We start from the raw sequence: 23,628 nt of genomic DNA, 5'->3' as shown, positions 1-23,628 counted from the left end.
GGCAGTTAAATGATGGTAATTGGTACAGTGGTAAGCCATACAGTGACCCAATGCAAATGCTCCTTTGTTGATGAATTTGCATTTGGCCATGAACTCAGTCAATGCATCTTCCACCATCTTGGGAGCTGGTCAGATCTCATTGTGTGTGGAGACATGGATCGGATCACAAAATGTCGTCAGGTGTACAAGGTCCTATATCAGAACGTACTACTGTGTGCCACAAATACCACAAGTTCAGAGCTGAAACAAAACATTTGATACTGAATTTAAAAGCTGGACAGGACATCTCAGCCTATTTAATACCACCATTTTAAGCACCAAGAATTGCATAACAAGACCAGACCAGGAATGGCCATGCACTGCAAGCTGGAAGCTGATTCTCTCAAAATAGTAAAGTAATACCATTCATTGGCAATGCCCCCTCGCCGCCCCCCCTCCCCCGCCCCTCACCGGACACCAGACCAGACAATGGGGTGCTGGGCATTGTGGTTAAAATCCCCAGCTGTCTCCGAATGTTCTTGTTTGCATTGTACACATCATAGTTGAGGGAAACTGAGACCCAGTCTTTCAGTGTCTGATATTCCATTTACCTTTTGTGTAAATGCCTGAATTTGGTTAAGGGTATTCATGTCACGCAGAAGAGAAACCATCTGATTGGCTGGTGCTTTAGTTGGTGTCATCCTGTCATCTCATGGTAAGAGGGTCCTCTCCAAAAGAGAAAAGGCACCCTGTACATTTTAAGGGGGCTGTTTTGCATAACAGAGGTAGCCATAGGTAAAATATGCTTAAATGTATAAACAGTATAAATATGTTGACTTGCATCATGAATATGCCAACTTGCAGAAATTGCCCAACTGGAGAGTTCTTCCAGTTGTGTTTCTGGGAGCTACGTGCAGCCCAGGCAGCACGGTTGGAAGGCCGACAGGGTTTTAATGAGAGTCCATTCTTCTCTCCTTCTCTTATGCTGTGTATAAAGTCAGCCTGAGCTGACCGGATGCATTCCTGTCAGCTACAGTGCTGCCTCGCTATCAGGGTAGATTTGCTGTTATCATCGACTCCAGTCAGATGCGAGGCAGAAAAACAGGAAGATGAAACTTGCAAATTCATGAGTAAATAAAATGAAGAAGTCAAGCTGCAAGGTGTTATCATCTTCCAGCCTAATGTTTCCAGTCTCAACAAAATATCTCCTTCCTCACAATATTTGTGACAACCAGATTACTGACTCAAGACTCCTGTTACCCAGAGCATAGAACAGAATTCAAACCACAAGCAACACCGTATCATTCCAGACAAAAAACCAATGCATCACCTAAAGAAAGAGCATTACCTGGCCCATGGCACAACCCATGAAAGGTATACTTAAGTCTACAGTTCGATTTTCCGTGCAGGTCTGTCACTTTACTGTGGTGTCTGGGTTGACTGACCTGCTGGTCACACTGACTGGCATGGACCAGACAGGTCATGTTCAAAGATCAGTTAAATCTCCTGTCAACAACATCAAACACATCTTCTGTTCTTTTTACCATTCTTTTTACCATTTTTTTTTGAAAACTAGAGTAATGATAACTAAACACAAGTTGATAATTATCGAGGTGTCGAAGCCGGAGTTGTTATGCGTAAATATTACTAATAATTGTCTTCATATTTCAAATAAAAATCCCTTCTGCTGAATTAAGTAGCAGTGTATACGAGCCCAAAACGTGACAATATGCACTCTGTTTGGGTTAAGAGTACTTTGATTATCAGAGTTTGTACACTTCACATTTTGCTGTGTAGCCATACAGGACTGTGGGCTTATTTGAACTGAACAGAAACAGTCTGTTATGTTGCTACACATGGACAAAGTAACAAGCAGGTGTTACCAAGTCACTTACCAAATTCCGCCATTCATTCACGGCACAAGCACGTCTAAATTCGTAAGAACCATGTAAAAGTCAAGTCACACTCAATAAGACGCAAGTCGTCACACTCATTTCTACTTAGTTTTATTTTGATTGATAGATTTCTTTGTAAGAAAATAAATACATTTCAGTTTCTTTACCGGTACCTATGGAATATATACAGGAACATATAAAATATTACATGTCTGTTATTCTGAGGCAATATATTAACATTTCAATTAAATTAAAGGTAAATAATAAAGTACATAAAATGATTTCCATAGGCACAAGAACGATTCTACACCCAATATTATGGTTTCCCCCCAAGCGTCGAAAGAACGGAGAGTATCTCCGTGCTCATGAAGCCCACCTGCATTTCTGCATAATGTCTGGTTTCAGCGCTTTGAGTTTTCGCTCAGCCTGAAATGGTTAAACGAATCAAGCGATTGCGAAAGAGCAGCTTGAGTCATTTGATCTCATTCAGGCATACGTGACTTTAAAAAAAAAAAAAATTGCTACTCAAAAATGTAATTCCTGCGGGGAGATATCGGTTTGAAGATAACCCCACATTATCTGAGTGTAACACTGCTCTGCCTATTCAGAATCTGAAAGTCCAAGGCGCCTTTCTAAAACATTTTTTACCCAACCTCACTTTTGTCTGAACTCCCTCTCCTAAACATATTCCATTCAAACATCGAATCACCAGGACGACACTGACCACAGTCAGTGGACGGCTGCTACTGTACAGGCCAGTCAATTCGTCTCTTCAGCACCACCTCTCTACGCCAGATTCTCAATGGTTTCACGCAGGTGCGCTATATTCTGGACAATAGAGGGCGTAGGCCTTCAAAACGTAAATGTACCTCCGTAAAAGACTTTAACATCAGATCTCATATTGTCTGCAAACTAGCCTAAACTCTTCAACCAGCAACTCCGTACGTAGATTTCCGAAGTACCCATAAATCAGCTGGCTGCGTCCTCTTACCTAAACAGAGTCCGTTTGGCTGCATTGGTGATGCTGGAAAAAGGGCGGGGTGATTTGGCTCGGGTACACCCACCGGAAACCAGGTTTGCAACGCCAGCAAGAAATAAATTGGAATGAAAAAGTGAATTTATTTTCGGGACCGTGTGCTAAAAATGTTAGACGAATGCACATTTTTGCGGTTGTAGCCTCGTAAATCTCGTTCGTAAATGCAGACCATTTCGCACTAGCAATCCAGTCTCCAATGAATATATTTAATCTCGGGCGCGTTTGCTCTGCGTGGAAGTGTGCGAGTGTTTTGGAAACATCAGCGAGTCAGTGAGTGGGAGGAGGAAGCTGAGACCCGTTTTCCCATATTGAATTTTAAACCTTTATTGCCGGAGAAGGAATATACAATCCTAAACAACAAGCAACATGTTAATCTGCGAGAGATTAACGTTAATAACAATATTTTTCATTTTATATTCTTAACGCTTGCAGCATGGCTTGGCGACGATGTTCGGACGGTGCTTGATTTTAGGCCTGGCTTTCAATCTGGAAATTTCTTGTCCAGGGAAGCAATAGCCATCGTTTTGCAGTCTATCAAACACGCTAGCTATCGGAGCTCACATAGCTAACGCTAGCAATTTCGCTGCCTCCGCTCACCACAACGATGCGGACTATATCAATAAGTCTTGGATGTCCGATATGATCATTGGATGACCGATGTAATTCCAGCTTTCAGCATTTCGGCATCTCAAACGAGATCGTGTATGGGATTGTTGGCTAGCAAACTAGCTACCTAGCTATCTCGCCTTAACTCGCGCATCTACGCAAATATGAATTGGAGGCGGCTGCTGCGGATGTCCAACCGCTCGTTCCTGGCCTTCATCTTCTTCTTCTCCATGTCTACATCTTGCCTTTATTTCATTTATGTTGCCCCTGGAATAGGTGAGTGTTTTCAAATCGATGTATATATAAAAAAGAGAAGACATTTTTTTTTAACAATTCTGTTGGCACATTTTGCTGTTCTGATATTGGAAAATGTACTGTGCCGCACCTTACATTGCAAATTGGCTGGCTAGGTAAGTTACTGGGTAGCTAGCTAGCTAGGTAACTTGACTGCGCCGGTAGACGAAGATGGTGTACCTGAAAGGCACCTGCTCGCTTAGCTAGCCAATCGCTAGCTAATGTTCTTTCCCTAATTTTTTAAATTGTATATTTAAAATCAATCGCATATCATTTGAGACTTCAGTCAAAGTAAAAAAGAGAAAATTTGTTATTTAAAAAAAAATTATTAAATGAATGCATAATACAATGTGCAAGTTGCTGGAATACAATGTGTGATTACAAATTTAATATCGTCTTGTTGTGGTGTAGCTAGCTGGCTGCTGAGCAACTGATGTGGGCACGTGCAATCGCAATGATTGGTCGCCTTTACTAAAGGCTTTAGTCCGCGCTTTGCCAACATGATTAGTTTAATAACACAAATTAATAATTCCCGTCCATGCGCTGAAGATAATTCATTGCAAGCTAAATCCGCTTCCGAGAGCCTGATTAGAATACATATATATATATATGGCCAGCTGGTTACTTAAGGCGCAAAGCCTTTCTATGACTGTGTAGTGTCATCTTAATTTTGTCCTGTTTATAATTTAGGTTTTACGTTAAGGCGATGTGAAAATCAAGTTTTACATTTAAAAAAAAACTGATTTGCGTAATGCACAAGACGACCCCGTTTAAACTTATGCAAATTGTTCCTGTATTTACGTCCAGGTGAATGTATTGTATGTCGAATGTATTCTTTTACTACCACGGCAGGCCAGTGATGCGCGCGCTGTTTCCAAGGCATTTTTTTAAGCACGTGTCCAAACAAAAAAAACAAAACAAAAAAACAAACAGCTTATACAGGCTAGTTAATGTCCGGCGTATGACAGGGAAGCAGGGGGTTGCAATGAGTCACTGTATTTTGGGTGTTCCTTTTGGTTGACGTGAATGACCAGGTTATTTTAATTGAGGCTGGGTTGATGCAGGAGCAGTGCATTAGGATGCCCGTGGCATTCGCTGGATGTCAGAGATGGCTGATTTCAGGTTTTTGTTTTTGCCCTGCACCAAGGTCCCCTGATTCTTCCTATCAAGGTCTTGACCATGCTTGGTTACGTAGTTGAATCAGTTCTTGAGAGTACTAGGCTAAGACAAAAACCCGCACACCCACGCTCGTCCTTTTTGGGTAAGATCGGACACTTCTGGTTTAAAGCTTCTGGGGAAATTTTTGACATTTGCATTTGGGGAAGTTTCACAATCTCCAGTTGCCAGTCTATCAGACGCAAGACCCCTGTCCCACCGCACCACACCACACTGCTGCCAGTATTTAGCATGCATTATTTAGCTGTTGCACACACACTCGTTTTGTTCCAGATCGTTTGTCTTCAGAAGTTTACGTTTCACAATTATCGTGCTGGGGCGAATGTTTATGTATGTGTGAATCTCCAAAAGGCAAGTTCTTGCTCCAAATAAGCATATCTATCCTTCACAGTCTCTAGTGCTGTTGCTAATAAAAAAATAAAAAAAAACATACTTTGAGGAATGTGAAACTATGGAATAACAGCCATGAATTCCATATCAGTGGCTGATGTAATATGAAAAAACACTGGCATCCCATGTGCTTAGGACTAAGGTCTGTTAGGCGTAAATTCTTGGTGTATCTAGCCAAGCGCCTGCGTTCTATTATCCTGTCCTCCAGAGTGTTCAGTGTGTCTGGGAATGTCTCTTTCTGTCGCTGTAACTCAGAAATTGGTGGGGGTTTTTTTTTTTTTTGGTCATTTCATAAAAAGTTGTGTCCAGTGCTTGATTTGTCTTGGTGGTGATTTAAAAAAAAAAAAAGAAAAGGAAAAAAAAGAAAACTTTTTTAAAAAACCTGCTGTATTGAAACAGCAAGCTATTTGAATGGGTGAGTGAGGCTTTGTCACAGAAAGTGGGTCACGGTGGTACACGTCTCTATTTTTGTTCTCCTCTTTTTATCCCCCCCCCCCCGCCTCCTGTCCTCTGTTCTTTTCGGATGCTCCAGGTAGTGATGCTGTTGTTGTGCCAGCTGTGCTGCATTAGCGGTGGATGTTTGCGTTTGCTTCGACCTCGCCCATCACACACACAATCACACGCTCACACACAAATGCGTGCGATGGAAAACCGGAGCACATTATCCTTACACAAGCAGAACTGATCTTTCTTTTTCGGTCATCTGCCACACTGTTGTTATCTTATGCAGAAAAGGTGCTTTACAAACAAGAGTGACGAACATGTAGTGGATGCATGTTCACCATTAATTTTCCATTTGGATAATATATTGCGTGGGTATGAAGTGCAGACAGATGCTGGGGAATATAATTTTTTTGTTGTTGCTGGCTTATGCATCAGAAGGAGTTTTGTACTTCTCACGTGTGTTTGCACAGCGCCAACACGATACAGCATTTGCTGCCAGTCAAGATGGCCGCTTGCTTTTTGTTCCTTGTGTGCCCCTATATGCGAAGTGTGTGCATGTGTGCGTGCGTGCGTGCCACCAATGGGACGTCTAGGTCAATGTCTAGTGGGGAATTCATTTCGTGTTTTCAGTAAACAAAAAAAAAAGTTTATATTTTTTTGAGCAGAAAATTTTGCTGAGGCTTGTATCTCAGCCACTGTATCGGGAAGCAAGACTTGCTGGATGTGTTTGCAGGCTGAATTTTCCCCCTAAAATGCAAATTCTAGAAGAGGCTGTGTATTCTACTAGTGAGGTGAGCTCTAAGAAGCTCCATGCATTAAAAAAAAAAAAAAAAAAAAAACTTTCAGCAATGTAATTGGAAATACTGATAGTTCATCCTTCCTAAACCATTAGAAAATGACAAGGAAATGAAAGAGTAACCTCTGCGCTCATGCATGGGACTTTAATTTAGTGCATGACCGCAACCGAAATAAAACGCAGTTTTTATGAAGAAAAAAAACACGCTTTTCGTAGTGACCTGGCGCATGTTCGTTTCGTTTCTGACTCGATAAAATATAATTTTGTCTCTGTCCTTCATGCGTAAGTCTCGGTCAAAAAAAAGAAAAGAAAGAAAAGTTGCGTGAAACGCACTACGACGGAGTATTCATTAGCACAAGAGGTCCGCCACACGCAGCCTGAACGAACGGGAATGACGGGTTGTCCGTATACGATTGCTTTTGCATCATGGGGATTCCTGTGTCCGAGGTTACCGAGCGTGGGAAGGGGCTTGAACCGGTTTAGCTGCGTTAGCGCGAGAGGTGCGAATGTTGTGCGCGCGCGTAAATGCCCTTGCGCCTGCCTCTGCATGGTTGGTAATAAATGATTCACTAGACCGAGGACCGGGGCTTGGCTTCGCTCGCTCACTTCCCAGCCAAAAGCAGGTTGAGATTTCCTGTAAACGGTATGGTCTGTCTGGTTGTAGTACTTACTAATTTATGCTGTGTGTATGCTAATGCAAAATGAGATGCTAAAGTTGAAGGACTAAAGGGGAATACCAGCCTGGGTTTTTGTTTTGTATGTAGAAGCGTAGCTGGCTGTGTCCCCCTGATTTAAAAAGCTCTCGGACAGCTCTGTACCTGTAGTGAGTGCAGAGAGAGAGCCCCAAACGACTGCATATGCTCCAGGTGTAGGCTACCTGCTTTTCTAAAGAGTAAAACAGGGGCAGGTGCTCACAGGTGATGCCAGTCACAGGTTTCCCCTTCTACCGAATGCAAACCGAGGGGATGGACATTACTACTTGGCCTGGAAGCCGTTCTTCGACTTGCTAGCACGCTAGCATGAAAGAAAATCTAGGTTTATGGTTTTGCTGAAAAGAAAATGCCGCTTTTTGCTGCATTGTGGCAAAATGGCGAGGCTTTAACATTGGTGTTAGCAGGAATTTATTTTGGGGCAGCTGTTGCTGGATGAGGGTGAGGGAAAACGATGGCTGACTGCAATTGGGAACGCTATTCACCGGATACCAGATACCTGACTTTGGAATGCCTGGGTTGGCCTGCCCGTTTGGTGTAGATGGTAGAGGGCACACTCCACAATGCCGTTCTCCACAATGCTTGCAGCCAGGAGCTGCCTCCCACCTGGTCAGCCAATCAGCTGAGTGGAATCCTGTGCAGCTGGGGCAGGCAGGCACTTCGTCGGTCGAATATTTCGCACGGTGTTATGTCGCCCTGGCCCTGGTGAGCTGTAGGACCTGTTGGGTTTCACTGTTACTTCACTGAAGAATTTAATTGATTCATTGAAACATAAAGCAGTTAATTGGGGGCAGTTGGCTCTGCTCACTTGGCTTTTTGGGTCTGAGTTGGTTACTGATTAAAAACAATAAATAAAATAAAGTAATTTTTTTGTATGTGAATGTAAACTCAGCAGACACTGCAGCTCAGCTGTGTGCTTGCGTGCGTGCGTGCGTGTGCGTGAGAGAGAGAGAGTGAGATGTACAACAGCATGTTTTTTTTTTTTTTCTTTTTAAAAAGCAGGTCAGGTTCCGTCTCATGGTAGCATCCCTCAGTGTTACAGCAGGGATTCAAGCTGTTCTCGATGCATATTTCAGTTATCTCTGACGGGGGAGCTAAACCCTGTAAATGGGTTATATTTTCACTTTTATACCCGTTTTTTATTTCCAGATTCTGTGTTTCTTCTTTCCTTATTTACGGCTTTTGCTTTATTGCGCAGTGTCGCCAGAGTAATATTGTCAGAAATGAAGATCCACAGACTTTAATCTGTGTGCTCTGAATGTGTGTGTAAAAATAACCGGAGCACATAAAGGGTTGAGCGTTGTTGCGTAACGCGCGGCGATGAATTAAACATGGCCGCCTCTGAAACGTGTTTTCTTCTGCCTCTTTCTCAGCCAACACCTACTACTTCATGGTCCAAGCCCAGGGCATGATGCTCAGGGACAACGTCCGGACGATCGGTCACATGATCAGATCGTACACCAATAAGAACAGCACGCTGAACGGCACCGGTGGGTATGCTGTGGGGCCTGCGGTTATCCATTTCTATCTCGCAGCAGTGCGGGCTGTATTTTAATGGCTAACTCTATATAAAGCACAGGGGTGATTTTTTTACATTAAAAAATTTTTTTTTTTTTTGCGCACAAAATTTGAAGGCTTCATTTCACATGTCCATACGCAGTGCAGAGAAGAAGAGCCTGAAATGTGAAATAAATATTATGGTCTGTTTATAACTTTGTGGGCCCCCTTGCTTAATGATTTATGGAGCAGCCCTGATTTGCGTTCACAAATATGGTGTCACAAGCAGCTCCCTCATTAATTGGGGGATACGTGCTTGAGAATCCCCCCCCCCCACCCTGTCCACAACTGGAAGAGATGAACTTTTCCCCAAAATTTAAGGCACCATAACTTCAGTAAAACAATATTGCAGTAAGCGGTCAATGCACATTATCCAAGTTGATTAGAACTGAAGTGTGTGTAGTCTCTGAAATAAATGTAAGGGAGTGAAGCAGTGCAGTGCATCTTGGGAGGACACACTGCTGGCCAGTATGAGCTGACCGTTGCAAACCCTGTTTCACAAATCCGCCAACGTCAGAGGTATTTGTTATTTTCATGGGTCTTAAATAATTATTAGCAGATGTGACTTTGTGGTTTATTTTTCTTCTTTGTTCAGTGTATTCAAGGGTAATCCATGCAGTTATTGAGCCAATGTATTTATATCTACCCTTAGGATGATTATCAGTTTAGGAGCATACACTATTTTAGTGCACAAGGGTGCACATTAATAACCATTTAAGCTGTATTTGTTTGTTTATTTTTTAAATGTTTGTCGTCCATGTCTTTGTTGCAGATTACCCTGACGGCAGTAACTCCAGCGAATTCATCGTTCACCCCACCGCATATCTCCCCGAAAATTTCACCATTGCACGCGATCTCCCGTGCCCCGAGAAACTACCTTCTATGAGTAAGTCCTGCGCCCCCCCCCCCCCCCAAAATCTGCTTCTGCGTGATTCGAAGAGTTGAAACGCTCGCTCGGTTGGTGCTATACGGGAAGACGGGAGTATCTCTGCTTGTCAGTTCCCGCTGTTGTTTAGGAGCCGCTGAATAATTGTTCTACACTTTGCAGATGTTGCGTATGCAAAACTGGGGGAAACAAGACCAGGTCCTAACCCAGTATATAGCTGGACCGGCCGACCAATGGCGTAACTTCATAACTCGACCGGCCATTGGTGTAACTTCATCACTCAGTCACTCAGTCACAGACATTTGTGTTTATAGGGCTGGCCCTATTCGCTGTTGCGGTCCAGCCAAAAACTGGCTTAAATGGAGGAAAAAAAACATTTAGGCTGTTTTGTGTTGTTTGGGCACATCGCTGTGTTGGGAAAGGCCTTGATTTTGTGCAGCATGAGTCATGAATGCAAGCTAATTGGAGAGGATCAAATGAGTCCCCTCTGCAGCTTGGTTAAAGAGGCTTAAGAGAAGGGCTTGATCCATTTACATGGAAATTCATATTGATCCCTGTTTTTGGATCAGATTAAAAAAAAAAAAAAAAATTATGTATATATATGAAATGGATAAAAAGCTAATTTTTTAAAACCGCCTGTGCTGGTGGATTTTTGTTTTTCCAAAACTATACAGAAAATTATCGGACTGAGAACCTCTGAGACTGGGCACGAATGTTGTCATGCCGAACAATTTAATTTAATGTGCACTATTGCTCTTTTGCAGTGGAATCGGTGATGTTGTTGTTTTACCTTTCCTGAACTCTTATGGTCTAAAATCCTCTCGTTATAAAAAAAATTGTAGCTCTGCTAATCTCTTAATCCCATGTCAAGATAGAAACCTGCTCTCTGCCCCCCCCCCGCTACAAATCGGCCTGTCGCACAGAAACGCCGTACCGCTACATTACCACTGCTGCCTGTTTTCACAACAAACGGCTGTGTTTCACGCCAATTTATGGGCACCAAATTAAGAGTTTCCAGCCAGACGCGTTCCCTCTTCCGGGCTCGTATCCCCGGAACCACTTCCCACGTCGTTCCGCGACCAGGAGCGACCGCGACTACTCCACCCGTGACTCCGCCCGCGACTCCTCCTGTCGCCAAATTTCCGTATTGGGCTCCGGGCTTTGAATAGATTCAAATGTGCGCCCTGTCGAGCCTTGTGTGTGTTTAGATGGCGTTCTCACAGGAAGTGGCCCTGCGTTATGTACGCACGTAACCCTTCCTACGCCGTGTGACTCAGGGCTGCCCAACCCTGCTCCTGGGGATCTACTGTCCTGTAGGTTTTCATTTCAGCTCTAGCTTGGCACACCCGATTTTAGCTAATTAGCAGCTCAATTAGCTCTCTGGCTGTTGAGTGAGGTGTGCTTTGATACTACGGTTGGAATGGAAACCTACATGATGGTAGATCTCTAGGAACAGGGTTGAGCTGCCCTGTTATAGCCTATTTGTATAATGAATCTTTTAAAAAAAAAAATGGAATTTGAAGATTTGTAAGCTTATGATCATAAGACGCTGTTTTCAAATGCTTGCATATATGTGGATTGAGTTATTAGACAATTATTTGACAAGCTGAGCAGAGATTTTAGAAGCTTGTGTTAAATCTGGAAGCACTGTAAGCCATAGGATGTAATATATGATACATTTTTTTTTTTTCCAACGAAACATCATTTTGAAACTCTTATTTAATATCCTGATTGCTCTAGGACTGTAATTTCCGACTACTGTAGCTTTGAGCTCTTATGTTGACATTTTTCCCCCTGTTTCGCCTCACAGAGGGTCACATCGATGTGAACATGACTGAAATCCCCATGGAGGAGATCCAGCTTAGATTTTCCCAGCACCTGAACGTCCAGTCTGGGGGACACTGGAAACCTCGAGACTGCAGACCCCGTTGGAAGGTTGGCGGACTTACCCAGCGCAAGAATTATAAAAAAAAATAAATTATTTTTTGTTTGCATGAATGTTTGGAGTTTGGCTTGAAAGGATCGAATCGTTCAGTTTCTTCATAAAAGGAAATTTAGCACGACGTGCATTTTTAAACTGTTTCAGAGTTTAATGTTGGGAGACGTGCTCGCTCGACATCGGCAGTTAAAAATTGTGCGCAAACGCTGCCCTGTGATTGTGATGATCGTTTAACGGTATGACGTGCCGATGACAAGGCTCGTCCGTTTGGATGTCCTGTGTGGCCGTTGTACCTTTTTCTCTGCTTCCTGTCTGGCCCAGGTCATGTGACACGCGTGTGACCGGTTTTCGCGGTGGAATCGGTTTGTGTCTGAAATTGTGTGAATTTTTTTATTTTTATTTTTTATTTTGCGCCAGGTGGCCGTTCTCATTCCCTTTCGAAACCGCCACGAGCACCTGCCCATCCTGTTCCAGCACCTCACCCCCATGCTGCAGAGGCAGCGCCTGCAGTTTGCGTTCTACGTCATCGAGCAGGTACCTCTCTTTCTTCCTTTAAACGTGCTGCTTAGTGAGGGTTTCCTTTCTGTTTGCATTGGCCTTTAAAAAAAATTAATTAATAAATAAAAAAAGAAATTGTGTATGCATGTGCCCTTGTGTATTTTTTTTAACGTTATGTTTGCTTATTTTTTGTCTCGACACCAGACATGTTTTGTGTAGCAGTGCTGCCACCTGCTGGTCTTCTTTTGCCAGGCGCTGCAGACGCCTACATTTCCAGACTCCGGAGTGTAGGGTTACTCTGTGTCAAGCGCTGCGGTTCATGCCTATTGACTCACGCTGTGGCGTCTGTGACATGAATGCATTTGAATAGCCAGTCTAGCGATCTTAATCTCGCTGGACGTGCGCACGCGCCATGTACGGCTTCTACACGGACGAACCGCTGCTTTGTCTCGTTTTGTAAATGTCACTGTGATGTCACTTCCTCCCTAGACCGGCACCCAACCCTTTAACCGGGCCATGCTGTTCAACGTGGGCTTCAAGGAGGCCATGAAGGACCTGGACTGGGACTGCCTGGTCTTCCACGACGTGGACCACATCCCCGAGAACGACCGCAACTACTACGGCTGCGGGCAGATGCCCCGGCACTTCGCTGCCAAGCTCGACAAATACATGTACATGTGAGTCTCTCGCTGGTCGCCTGGGTTTACTGATATAAAACGCTCGCTCGCTCGCGCACACACACACACACACACGCACACACACACACACACACACACTCTCTCTGTGCTCTGGGGGTTGTAGACGCTGTGCTCTGGGGGTTGTAGACGGTGCGCTCTGGGGGTTGTAGACGGTGCGCTCTGGGGGTTGTAGACGCTGTGCTCTGGGGGTTGTAGACGGTGCGCTCTGGGGGTTGTAGACGGTGTGCTCTGGGGTTGTAGACGGTGTGCTCTGGGGTTGTAGACGGTGTGTTCTGGGGTTGTAGATGGTGTGTTCTGGGGTTGTATTCGATGTGCTCACGGCTAACGGTGGGGTGTGTTTGGTGACTCTCTGCTGTTTTCTCGTCAGTCTTCCCTACAGTGAGTTCTTTGGCGGCGTGAGCGGTCTCACCGTGGAGCAGTTCCGGAAGATCAATGGATTTCCCAATGCATTCTGGGGCTGGGGAGGGGAGGATGACGATCTCTGGAACAGGTCAGTGACCGATCGGACACTAATGACCCCAGGACTGTTCACCATGTCCTCTGGACTGGACTTAATAGACCTGTGCTGTAGTGTGATCACGTTACTGGCTGTTACCGTGGTTCCAGGAATTAGGCCAATTGTGTTCGTCAGTTAAATTTTTTTATTTTTTTTCCTTTTATTTAAACATCAAAGACGCTTAAAGAAACAAAAAAAAAACTCAATCAAAGCCTGATCTCTGAAGTCAACAAATTAAATGTTGTGTGTTCCAAAACATTGTTTTTAAGAGCGTTAAAGCACTTCCGCCCCCCATGTAAAACAAGTGTGCCGGGCAGCCAATCGCCATTAATCTCGCCAGAGTAAGAGAGTGAGCGAGTGTGCGAGAGAGTGTGCGAGAGAGAGAGAGAGTGAGTGAGAGAGTGTGCGAGAGAGGGGGAGAGAGAGAGAGAGAGTGTGAGAGTTCACCTAAAGCCATATTAGCCTAGCATGCGGAAGGCGCAGTGAGAGGATGGGCAGCATTGCGTCTGGCTAGCTGCAGGGTGCTCCATGCTGACGGGGCGGGGAGCCGCCGCCCCAGTCGGGCCTGCCCAAACTTGCCGAACCGATGAGGCGAGGTTCAGGCGCTCCTTAATATCACTGCCAGCCTGCTCCCCGGATCCCCTGCTCCCCTGCTCCCCTGCTCCCCTGATCCATTCAGTATGTGGACAGGTTTACAAGGAAGATGATCACTGTTATGTGCTGTCCATCTTGTCTGTCTGCACACCGATTTTCTGCCAGTATTCTTTTATTTATATTGGAGCTTAATTTGTATTGAATGGGTTTAAAAAAAAAAATTAATAAATAACTTTTCGGTAGACACTGACACCCTGAGAATGCCCCTGAATGACTTGTTGTGCTCGTTGTTTCCCAGAGTGCACTACGCTGGTTTCAACGTGAGCCGGCCAGAGGGGGACGTGGGAAGGTACAAGTCCATCCCGCACCACCATCGGGGGGAGGTGCAGTTTTTGGGCAGGTCAGTGCTGTTGTCCTGTTTTCGACCACTGCAAGGGAGGTTGGGCTGTGCTTTTCTTACCGAACCGTTGCAGTACACAAGACAGGGGGGGGGGGGAGGGATGGGACAGGACGGGGGAGGGGGGGGGGGTGGTGGGGCGGGAACAAACACAGTTTAAAAGGGAAACACTCATTCACTCTTGGTTTTGTGTTAAAGCTGTGGGTTTGTTTTTTTTAAATTGATCTCCAGTGACCCCTCTTCAAAATATTATGGTGTAGATTTTATTTATTTTTATGTATTCATTTTTATTCATTTGTTCTCTTTGTTTTTTTTCCCCCAAATTTCCTATGGTTTGTTATAGAAAGGTTTGTTTTGCAAAAACAAAAAAAGTATTGCTATGAAAGTGTTTAAATCCTGGGGCTACTGAAAACTGGGAAAGGAAGCTGCAGCTGTTATGTGTTTCCTGTTTTAAAAGTTTTTTCCACACTTGCCTGGTCAACCTTGCCCAAACTCAATGTGTACTTGCCGGATATATCTGTGACATGAGATTCATTTAAAAAAAGAAAAAAAAAAAAAGAAGCTTCATGTTTTTATTTTTCTGTTTTACACAAACATTGGCTCTGTGAGTAGGTAAGTAAAGATGGTGACAAGTGTTATTCAACTTACGAACTAACAGTCAAAGTTTTTCCACCCAACTTGGACGTAGCATAGCCAGGCTATACCTGCGTAAAAGCTGAGCCATATCTGAGGCAAACCTGTTTGTCGAAACTGAACTCTGAACCAAGATTTTCACCCCTCTGTCTAGATGTCTAGACTCCGGGTTTTTCTCGGGGGGGGGGGTTTTACTTGTCCAACGCCTGGTTTTACGTACTCTGGGAAAGTGATATTGTTGACCCGGTTCTCTAGCAGTGAGGAGAGTGCTCAGACAGAACTGTGACCCTCAGTTCAATGGCCTCCTCTTTGCTGATAGTCTTCCTTCTCAGATTACAAGCAGTGTTGCCCTTTATGTAATACCTATACGGTCGTATCTACTGTTTGGACTGTCACAGATCATATACTGTCATATTGGTTTTTTTATAACCACATACTTGTACTTGGAAGAAAGGAGCAAAAAAAAAAGTTCAGATCTTGAAATTATGATTGATGATGATGATGATGATGATGATGATTTTATTAGTCGTTTGTTTTTTTTTTTTTTTTTTTTGCTCAGCTTGTCTTCAGAATCTCACGATTTCAGCTCGTGACCCTGGTAATTGTTTAGCGTTTTTGCCTCACCAGGTACAAGTTGCTGAGGTACTCCAAAGAGAGGCAGCACCTCGATGGTTTGAACAACCTGAAGTACACGCCTGAGGTCACTCTGAGTGGCCTGTATAAAAACATCACCGTCGACCTGTCTCCGGATCTGGCGCCTGTCGAAGACTACTGAGCGCGTCCGTCGTCGTCCGCGCGCGGGATTTACGAACCTTTGCGCCTGGTCCGCTGTGACCTTTTGAAGGAAGCCTTGACCGTAGGGCACTGTTAACTGGAACTGTAAGGGTGTGCTGCCAAGTTACTGTTATCCTCAGGAAGGATTCTGCTGGAGGGAAAAATCTATGGTGTGTGGTTGTGTGTGTGTGTGTGTGTGTGTGTGTGTGTGTGTGTCCTGGCAACAAATTCTACATATTTCAAATGGAAGGAGTGATGGCCTCAAGAACTATGGTGTCCACAGCAAACCCTTAAATGCATTTAGGCTCTAGACTGCATTTTGTAACTTATTTTGAATTTTGTTCATAAAACATTTCACGCTTATCTCCATCACGTTTTTGTCCTAACGTATTTCTACGCATATCTATTTTATTTCTTTATTTTTTTTTTTGTTCCTAAGGGCAAAGAGGAAAAGGTTCAAGATTTGTACGGCATAGGTCTGATGTAAATTTACAAAGAAACATTTTTGGAAGTTAAGTTTCACGAGCACTCCTGTTGGTACTGTATGTATGATAATAGGCGTTTTCCAGTCCTTCGGCTGTATATTGTACCATACCGGTCAGACCATTCGCATGAATGCAACATGTAAATACTGCCATTTAAAATTTGTCTAGCATATTGGAATTATTATGAAGTGTGTTCTACGAAATCTTGTTTTGGCAGCTGTACCTTTGCCCCCCCACCCCATCCACCCCCACCCGCCCTTTCATGTATGGCTGATAAAATGATGGGCTTTCTGTACAGGAAGTCTAATTCATAAACACAATGTGCACCGAACATTTGAAGGAAAATATTTTTCGGTTGACAGTACTTTCTGCATGCCTTAATTTATTTTGTTACTAGGGAAATAAAATAATTTTTTGTAAAAAAAAAAAATAAAAATAAAAATAAAATATAAAATTCAAGCTTTTTAAAAAGTTGCATAGGATTTTTATTTATTATTTTTTTTTGAAGTGCACTGTGTAAAGAAACTCTATGGTTAGCAGTTAAAAGGTGGGCCTGCTGGGTACAGCTATGGGGTGGGGGGGGGGCAGCTGCTGCTGAATGGCAGAATGTTTCTGACATTGATAGCACAGGCTGTACTGTGAGCTTCCACCTGGTTTGCATCATTGCATTGGAACCTAAGCTAGCAGCAGGTCAGGAAAAAAGGGCTACATGACAGAGCAACCGGTTTTGTTCTTGAATGGCATTGGAAAATGAATATATGGGTCATGAGCACCAAAAAAAAGCTTACAAAAGGAAGTTGTTACATCATTGTACCCATTGTCATCTTTTTGGCGGTGTTCATATTATTATTTTGTGTGTGTGTGTGTGCGTGCGCGTGCGTGATGGGGGGAAAAAAAAAAATGTATTTTTTTTTTTTTTTTTCTCCAGCATTGAGGTTTTGCTTGTACACTCGCCAGTGTTCATGTTCAAACCGTTTAGTAGATACAACTGTGGTGCTGGCTGCACTTCAGTCTTGAGTGTGCTGTAGGATCAGAACCTTGACCCAATCACTGACCACAAGGGAAAGGTATGGATGACCATTATTTAGGACTGTCCTGGGCAGCAGGAAAAAAAAAAAAAAAGGCCCACCTCCAGTGTAGACTGATATTTCAGCTGAACTGTGGGTTGAAAGTCTTTATTTGATTTTTGTTACGCAAGCCTGGTTGTATACATATGCCCATAAAACTGAAAGAATCCTAGCAAGGTAGCTGTGCCAAAGTCCATGTAACTATTATCTTTTCTGAATTTCTGGAACCAACGAAACAAGTTTAAAATCCAGACTTGAAGGAAATGAAGAAACAAAGTCTACTGTAAAATGTACATCACGTATGCTATACTTGTTCAAAGAAAAAAAAAATACTTTGTGTACATACACTCGTACATCAATACTTACATATACACATGTGGGAAATATCAATTAGACTAATTATGAGGGCACTAGTGCATTGAATCGGAGTTTAGCACATTTCAGTCTTCAGTCCCGCTACCTGCAATATTCGTTGGATGAATGTTTTTTTTTTTTTTTTTTTTTGGGTTTCTAAGCTATTTTGTGTCCACCTAAGGAGCAGAATAAACGGCTGCTTTTGGAATCTGAGCACTGTTTTGAGAAGCTCATATTATATCATATCATATTTTTTTCAGCGTAACGTTTGACACGCTGCAGTAGTGGCTGCCAATGGAATCACACTGAGAACGGTTTACGTTTGTCCTCCGCTCGCCAGGGACCGCCTGGCGTGTCCGTTTGCTGCGTCTGTTTCTGAAATATCCTAAATGATTTTTTATTTTTATTTTTTTATTTTTTATGTATTCACCATTACAATGTTGTAATGTGAATTATTGCAGTATTCTTAACTGTGCCTTTATTGTTTTGTTTCTTTCAGATGTTTTAGAAATGCTCTTTTAAATTTTTATTTATTTTTAAGTTTTTTTTACATTTTTTGGTTGTGAAGTAAGGATTGGGGTGTTGTCATTTTGAGTGTGGATGTTTTTAAGGTTTGATTTTGATTCATGAACTGTGACCTCGATGGAAGATATGATTGAAGACAAAAATAAATTTAAAAAAAAAGAAAAGTTTTGTTTTTGTTATTGTGGGCTAACATTCCCAGTGAAAGTCTTAATGGAATGGAATTTTGAACGGTGTGTTCCAAATTACAAGGTGTATGCAATTACCACTCTACATTTAAAAAAAAAAAAAAATTTATTTAATCCATTCACCTCCTGCTGTGTAATGACAAGAGTTTCTAGCTAAAATGTTGGACTTTGCAACCTTGTTTTTAAACAAATGTGAATAAATACTTCCATTGCCATATTCATGATGTGCTTTCTATAGGCTTTGTTTTTTCCTCCCAACATTCTCCATTCTCTAGAAGATGTCCTCATATGAAGACAACGATTTGCACTCAATGATATGGTAGGTTCAGATCAAACTGATTGAAGTTGCATAGACGATCGTAAAATTTATTTAGTGCTTATGAAGTAATGTCACACAAATGCACTCGTACAACAGTAAAAAAAAAAAAGAAAATCTGAAAAAGTGATCAGGCTGTCATAACCATAATTCCTTTAGTTGCACCTTCACAGGATTTTAACCCTTGTATTGTCTTCATATTATGCATGCAGCCTGCGTCTGCACTGTTAAAAATAACCCATCCTTGTGATAGACCCCCTGCGATAAGGCCTCTTGAATAAAATTTTTAACCCTAAATATTTTTCCTGTAGAAACAACCTGTTGTTTATCAATAAATCGGTGAATAACTTTTTTCCATCACAGCGCAGAGACTGCTTTAAGTCCCCACTTCTTGTTTTTACTAAAACAATATTTTTAAAAATATGTAATAGATGTGTGGTGCTTCATTATGGTTATGATTTCTGAATTACTGCAGGGTTAAAAAAAAAAAAAAAAAAAGGTTCAAGACAATATTTGTACTCTGATGTACTGATTTTATAAAAATATAAAACTGACATTGTCTTACTTTTTTCATGGTCGGGTCACTCCGGGAAAAGTAATCAAATTTCATGCTGAAAATATTTAATTTTAGGGGCGTTTCACTGCTGTTAAATCTGAAAAGAGTCATTTTAGACCCCGAGGACAAGATGAAGGTTATAGTGGTGCTTTAAAATGGTAGAACTGCATACATACCCATGTCGCCTCTTTTAGTGTCATACGTAGTTTCTATTTCAGTCTCTTTATGAAAATGAATTCGCATTTATTTACTTGTAGCAAATCTGTGATATGTTGGCCTACGTTGGCCTTGCTGGAAGTGTTTTGCCCTCTCCTCTCCCATCTAAGCAGGTCATTATCATTTTATTTTCATTATTCATTTTGCCCCAGTACAGGGCACCTGACTAAATGCGGTATTGTTAACCATTTACTTCCTAGATGGGGGAAATAAAAATATGTGTGTTGCGGTTACTCGTGAGCGTTCGTAACGACTGCGGTTGTTGTGTAGGAGAAAGGGCTGAGGAGCAAGGCCAGTGTGTAGTGACGATGTCCGTCCGCGTGGGCCTGGAACACCACCTGCGAACAAACAAACAAACACAACGTCACGACCGACGGCGCCAGCGCATTTTCGAACAAACTTTGATCAGGTAAGCACTAAGTCACCGCCGATCATTAACTCGTGCCGAATTTAAACTGAATGAAGCCAAGAAAACGCTACAGATTTCCTGCCTTCAAACTGAAACGCTTCAAGCGTTTGTTCGTTCAACTGTTGATTAACAAACAAGGGAACCATCACATCAAGGCAGCTGTGGTCTTTGCTAACTAGGCCTACTGGTGGTGGTGGACGGACAATGTATTTTTTTTTTTTAGCATGCAAACGCAAAGTCAAGACTTTACTTACATCCGCCAGCTCGTGGAAGGGCGTCTGCCGTTCCGCCTTCCAATATGTCTTTGTATCAAACTCCACCCGGTAAACTCCCGGCGTGAAATTCTGTTCATCAATCAGACCGTGAGCTTCGCCGGCCGCATCGGTGGCTCTGGGCGAGAGAACGTGGTTACGTGCCAAACTTATCATTGTGCTCGGGTAATTTGTGGAAAGGCGTTTCCGTATGTGCTACTTAGACCATTTCGTTTGAAAGACATAGATGATAATAATGTTTTACGTATCAGGCTAAAATGTCCGGGATGGGTTGATTTTCGAATATTAGGGAAAACGGTCAAGGTCGACAAAATGGTGACGGACATTGAGAAACATTCTACTTACCCGCGAGTAACCTCCGCCCACGAACCGTCTGTGGCCTTCCTGTAGACCCTCAACGTGATTGCGGGAGCCGGCGTCCCTCGCACAGCGTCCAGGACTTTGACGGTTAGGGGACATTTAGTGTCAGACCCCCCATGTTTCTCATCCTGTGACGTACAAAAACGAATCGGCCTGTGTATTGGTCTAATGTGGTGAAAACCAGCAGAGATGCTGTTAATATCAGTAGTATATAAAGTTGCCATCAATCCATTTGAAATCAGTTTTAACTAATACTATGCAAATTTCATATGTGAAACGAATACATACGAATACAATTTCAATCTGATATAGGCCTACTTCTATTTTTACCCTAAAGAAATATATTTACTCAGCTAATAATTAACAAGTCTTGAAATCCAAAAAAATGTGCAAATACGTATTTGCCATAAAATGTATAAGTATGTAGCCTATTTGAATATGTAGGCTATACAAGGGTTTTTGTCATGGATGTGGAATACTGTCATTAACAAACGCATCTGATGGTAATGGCAGTGAAGATTGCGATTGGCACTTCAGTGTCTCTGCCCAAGTAGCATATGCATATGTTGGTATCTATCAGTAGGCTGAGAAGTAGGCCTACACTTATTGTGCACAATTTTAAGCATCAACCTCTTTGATAAATTTTAACCTAAGACTGAAAAAAAGGTACAATCATAGAACCCCCCCCCCCCCCAAAAAAAGTAAAATAAGTACGTAAGTAAAGATAAATACATAAAATAAAATATCTGCTCATCACGATAACTGAAGCAAGGCCTTCAAGAGAAGTACAGCTTCTGTAAGGAAAAAAAACTAAATGCCATCTTGCCAAGCTAATGATGAAATTATGAAACACAATTCTAAACTGTGAGGCCAGGTAAAAAAAAAAAAAAAAAAAAAAGTACATGACTCATTAAGCAAGGTATGAATCATGAGCTGTCAAATATAAATCTAATATGGGTTAATATAAATAATATATGTATTTTTTAAAAGGAAGATCAAAGCTTGCCACACCCACTGTTAAAAAAAAACACATTCAGTCTAAGTGGATGATTCATTTTTCACGAGGTCGATCAGCAGGGTCTTACTCAGCAACCCGAAACCGGAACCCTGGGACGGGCGCAGACACTCACCCCCGGCACGGCATGGCAGAGGAAGACGGCCGTGGCCAGAACAACCAAAACTCCCCTGTGTCCCATTCCGTCGTCCCGGTAACGCAGGACCCTGGCCGACGTTTCCTTTTTTCGCGGCCCCTGGAACCCAGGTCTGGGCGTTTTATACCCTGGGGCCGCCGGCTGTGCCCAGTCAGGCGACCGTGGACCTGCTGACCCCGATTATTGACTCGGTAAATAACGGGAGAATCAGTGACCCCGACGAAACTGCTTTGCAAGACTCGCAGAAACGGGAATTAGCTGCTGCCGAACTCTTTGTGGACTTCTTTCTGCAACGCTCGTTTTAAAAATGAGGGAAACGATGAATAATTTTTAACAGCGTACTCGACTTTACACCAATTTTTTAAAAAATGCAAGAAAAGAAGACCGTAAAATAACCAATACAAAAAGAAGATAAAAAATCTAAAAGTAATAGGCACTATAGCCTGCTAAAAACAAAAAAAATCAGAAAATAATATTTTTTTATGTTAATACAGTTACTCATAGAAGAAGATTTTGGTAATACCCCCCAACCAAACAAAAGAAAAAAAACATGGTCTTTCACCACTTCTCCCTACAAAAACTTACAAGATTCTTCAGGCTACGCTTATCAATTACCCTTTTCAGTTCAAACCACAATTTCATTCCATCTGGTCCAAGTCTGGAGACTGAGCTGGCAATTGTGAAAACTGTAAATGTGTGATCAGTTAACCTTTTCTTGGCTGATGTTGAGGTGTTTGGGACTGTGATGCTGAAAGATCCATTCGGAAATAAGTTTTCCACCCTAATGTGGGATGTCCGCTTCTTTGTGACAGCATCACAGAGTGAACGCAGAGAGGAAAGACCTTTCATATCGCGGTCTTGATACGCAGTCCACAGCTGCCTGATTAACCAGCAGGGGTCGCTAGAGAGTGACAATAATACGTGAACCACTGACTGACTGAATAATTTTGAATAAGCCGTTTTTAGGCCTGTATTCAATAAACATTTGTCCTTAATGTTGACTCACAAGTAAGCATTATCGTTTTCCTTCACAAACTCAGCAAGGTAAATTAGTTTCAGAGATTGTAACACATTGAAAAATTTAGTAGGTATTCCATTGTGTCAAAATGTCACCTTTACACCTTGAGAGGAAACTCGGCATGAGATTCAGATATACGTGGCAGTCTACCGGTGGGAAAAAAAAATCCACATTCATACTGTGAGGCATATAACACCTGCTGAGAACAATTTCTATTCGAAGAGGTTTATACAATAATATCTCATGTTATTCTGCATCCACTTCTTTAACTATTACTGTGTGTATTGTGGTGTGTAAGTGTGTGTGTATGTGTGTGTGTGAGAGACAGAGAGAGAGAGAGAGAGAGAGAGAGAGAGAGAGAGAGAGACTATTAAGTTCCCTTTATTAATAATAACAAAAAGAGAATAACCCAAAATCCCCACAGGTGCAGGGAGAGGTCTAACTGAATTTGTGGATGTGTGTCTTCATATCATCACGGAATAATTATTATAAATAAAGGAGGTACAGTGCATGAATAAATAATGTTCAATAAATGAACAATGCAGTTGTCAATAATCCGTTAGTTACAAGCGTTTATGTTTCATGGTCTCAAATGCATCAGGATGAGACTTCAGGCATGTAGATTCTTGTTGTTGGTGGAGTCTGGGAATATATCGTTCAAACCTCGAGGCATGAGAATATAATAGATTCTCAGGTTGAGGACTGTGGGAGCATTTTGGAATACAGCAGAGTCATAATAAATATGCAAATATGATAATGCCGCAGCCAAAGTGGTTGGGAGCAGTGTTGCCAGATTGGGTGGATTCCCACCCAATTGTGCTACTCAAAAAAAAAAAGTTATTGAAAAATGGCTTCGGGTGGGTTCGCCGTTTTTTCAAATCTGGCAACACTGGTTGGGAGTTCCAAACACTAAAGT

At 42.4% G+C, this 23,628-nt stretch overlaps 2 protein-coding genes across 4 annotated transcripts; one reads left to right on the top strand and one right to left on the bottom strand.

Annotated features, from left to right (window-relative positions):
• The first annotated feature begins 2,532 nt into the window (after nucleotides 1-2,532).
• Nucleotides 2,533-18,635, top strand: b4galt6 (UDP-Gal:betaGlcNAc beta 1,4- galactosyltransferase, polypeptide 6). 3 transcript variants are annotated; one of them, XM_064333824.1, is made up of 9 exons: nucleotides 2,533-2,690; nucleotides 8,700-8,816; nucleotides 9,656-9,769; nucleotides 11,580-11,704; nucleotides 12,126-12,242; nucleotides 12,696-12,883; nucleotides 13,272-13,394; nucleotides 14,293-14,394; nucleotides 15,652-18,635. In XM_064333824.1, the coding sequence occupies exons 2-9, from the start codon at nucleotides 8,717-8,719 to the stop codon at nucleotides 15,797-15,799; spliced, it is 1,017 nt and encodes a 338-aa protein (XP_064189894.1). In that variant the 5' UTR covers nucleotides 2,533-2,690; nucleotides 8,700-8,716; the 3' UTR covers nucleotides 15,800-18,635. The 3 variants fall into 3 exon arrangements, with proteins under 3 accessions (XP_064189894.1, XP_064189895.1, XP_064189893.1); XM_064333825.1 differs by lacking the exon at nucleotides 2,533-2,690 and adding an exon at nucleotides 2,699-2,948; XM_064333823.1 differs by lacking the exon at nucleotides 2,533-2,690 and adding an exon at nucleotides 2,955-3,792.
• Nucleotides 18,636-18,753: 118 nt separating this feature from the next.
• On the bottom strand, nucleotides 18,754-21,800 carry ttr (transthyretin (prealbumin, amyloidosis type I)). Its single transcript, XM_064333826.1, has 4 exons — nucleotides 21,674-21,800; nucleotides 20,529-20,671; nucleotides 20,166-20,301; nucleotides 18,754-19,840 (listed from the first exon to the last, which is right to left on the bottom strand). The coding sequence occupies exons 1-4, from the start codon at nucleotides 21,737-21,739 to the stop codon at nucleotides 19,733-19,735; spliced, it is 453 nt and encodes a 150-aa protein (XP_064189896.1). The 5' UTR covers nucleotides 21,740-21,800; the 3' UTR covers nucleotides 18,754-19,732.
• Between the last annotated feature and the right edge of the window lie 1,828 nt (nucleotides 21,801-23,628).

This window comes from Anguilla rostrata, chromosome 4 (genome assembly GCF_018555375.3).
Source record: "Anguilla rostrata isolate EN2019 chromosome 4, ASM1855537v3, whole genome shotgun sequence".
Taxonomy (NCBI): Eukaryota; Metazoa; Chordata; class Actinopteri; order Anguilliformes; family Anguillidae; genus Anguilla; species Anguilla rostrata.
Note: the sequence above shows the minus strand (reverse complement) of the source record. Positions and strands in the feature narration are given on the sequence as shown.

What these genes read in the sequence shown, in the direction of transcription:
- b4galt6 (XM_064333823.1), top strand. Translation starts at nt 3,681, where the DNA reads ATGAATTGGAGGCGGCTGCTGCGGATGTCCAACCGCTCGTTCCTGGCC. An exon ending in CGTTCTACGTCATCGAGCAG is followed by an intron (nt 12,243 to 12,695) that starts GTACCTCTCTTT and finishes CTTCCTCCCTAG; the next exon opens with ACCGGCACCCAACCCTTTAA. An exon ending in CTCGACAAATACATGTACAT is followed by an intron (nt 12,884 to 13,271) that starts GTGAGTCTCTCG and finishes TTTTCTCGTCAG; the next exon opens with TCTTCCCTACAGTGAGTTCT.
- ttr (XM_064333826.1), bottom strand. Translation starts at nt 21,739, where the DNA reads ATGGGACACAGGGGAGTTTTGGTTGTTCTGGCCACGGCCGTCTTCCTC. An exon ending in TCTGCCATGCCGTGCCGGGG is followed by an intron (nt 20,672 to 21,673) that starts GTGAGTGTCTGC and finishes TGTACGTCACAG; the next exon opens with GATGAGAAACATGGGGGGTC. An exon ending in TGGGCGGAGGTTACTCGCGG is followed by an intron (nt 20,302 to 20,528) that starts GTAAGTAGAATG and finishes TCTCTCGCCCAG; the next exon opens with AGCCACCGATGCGGCCGGCG.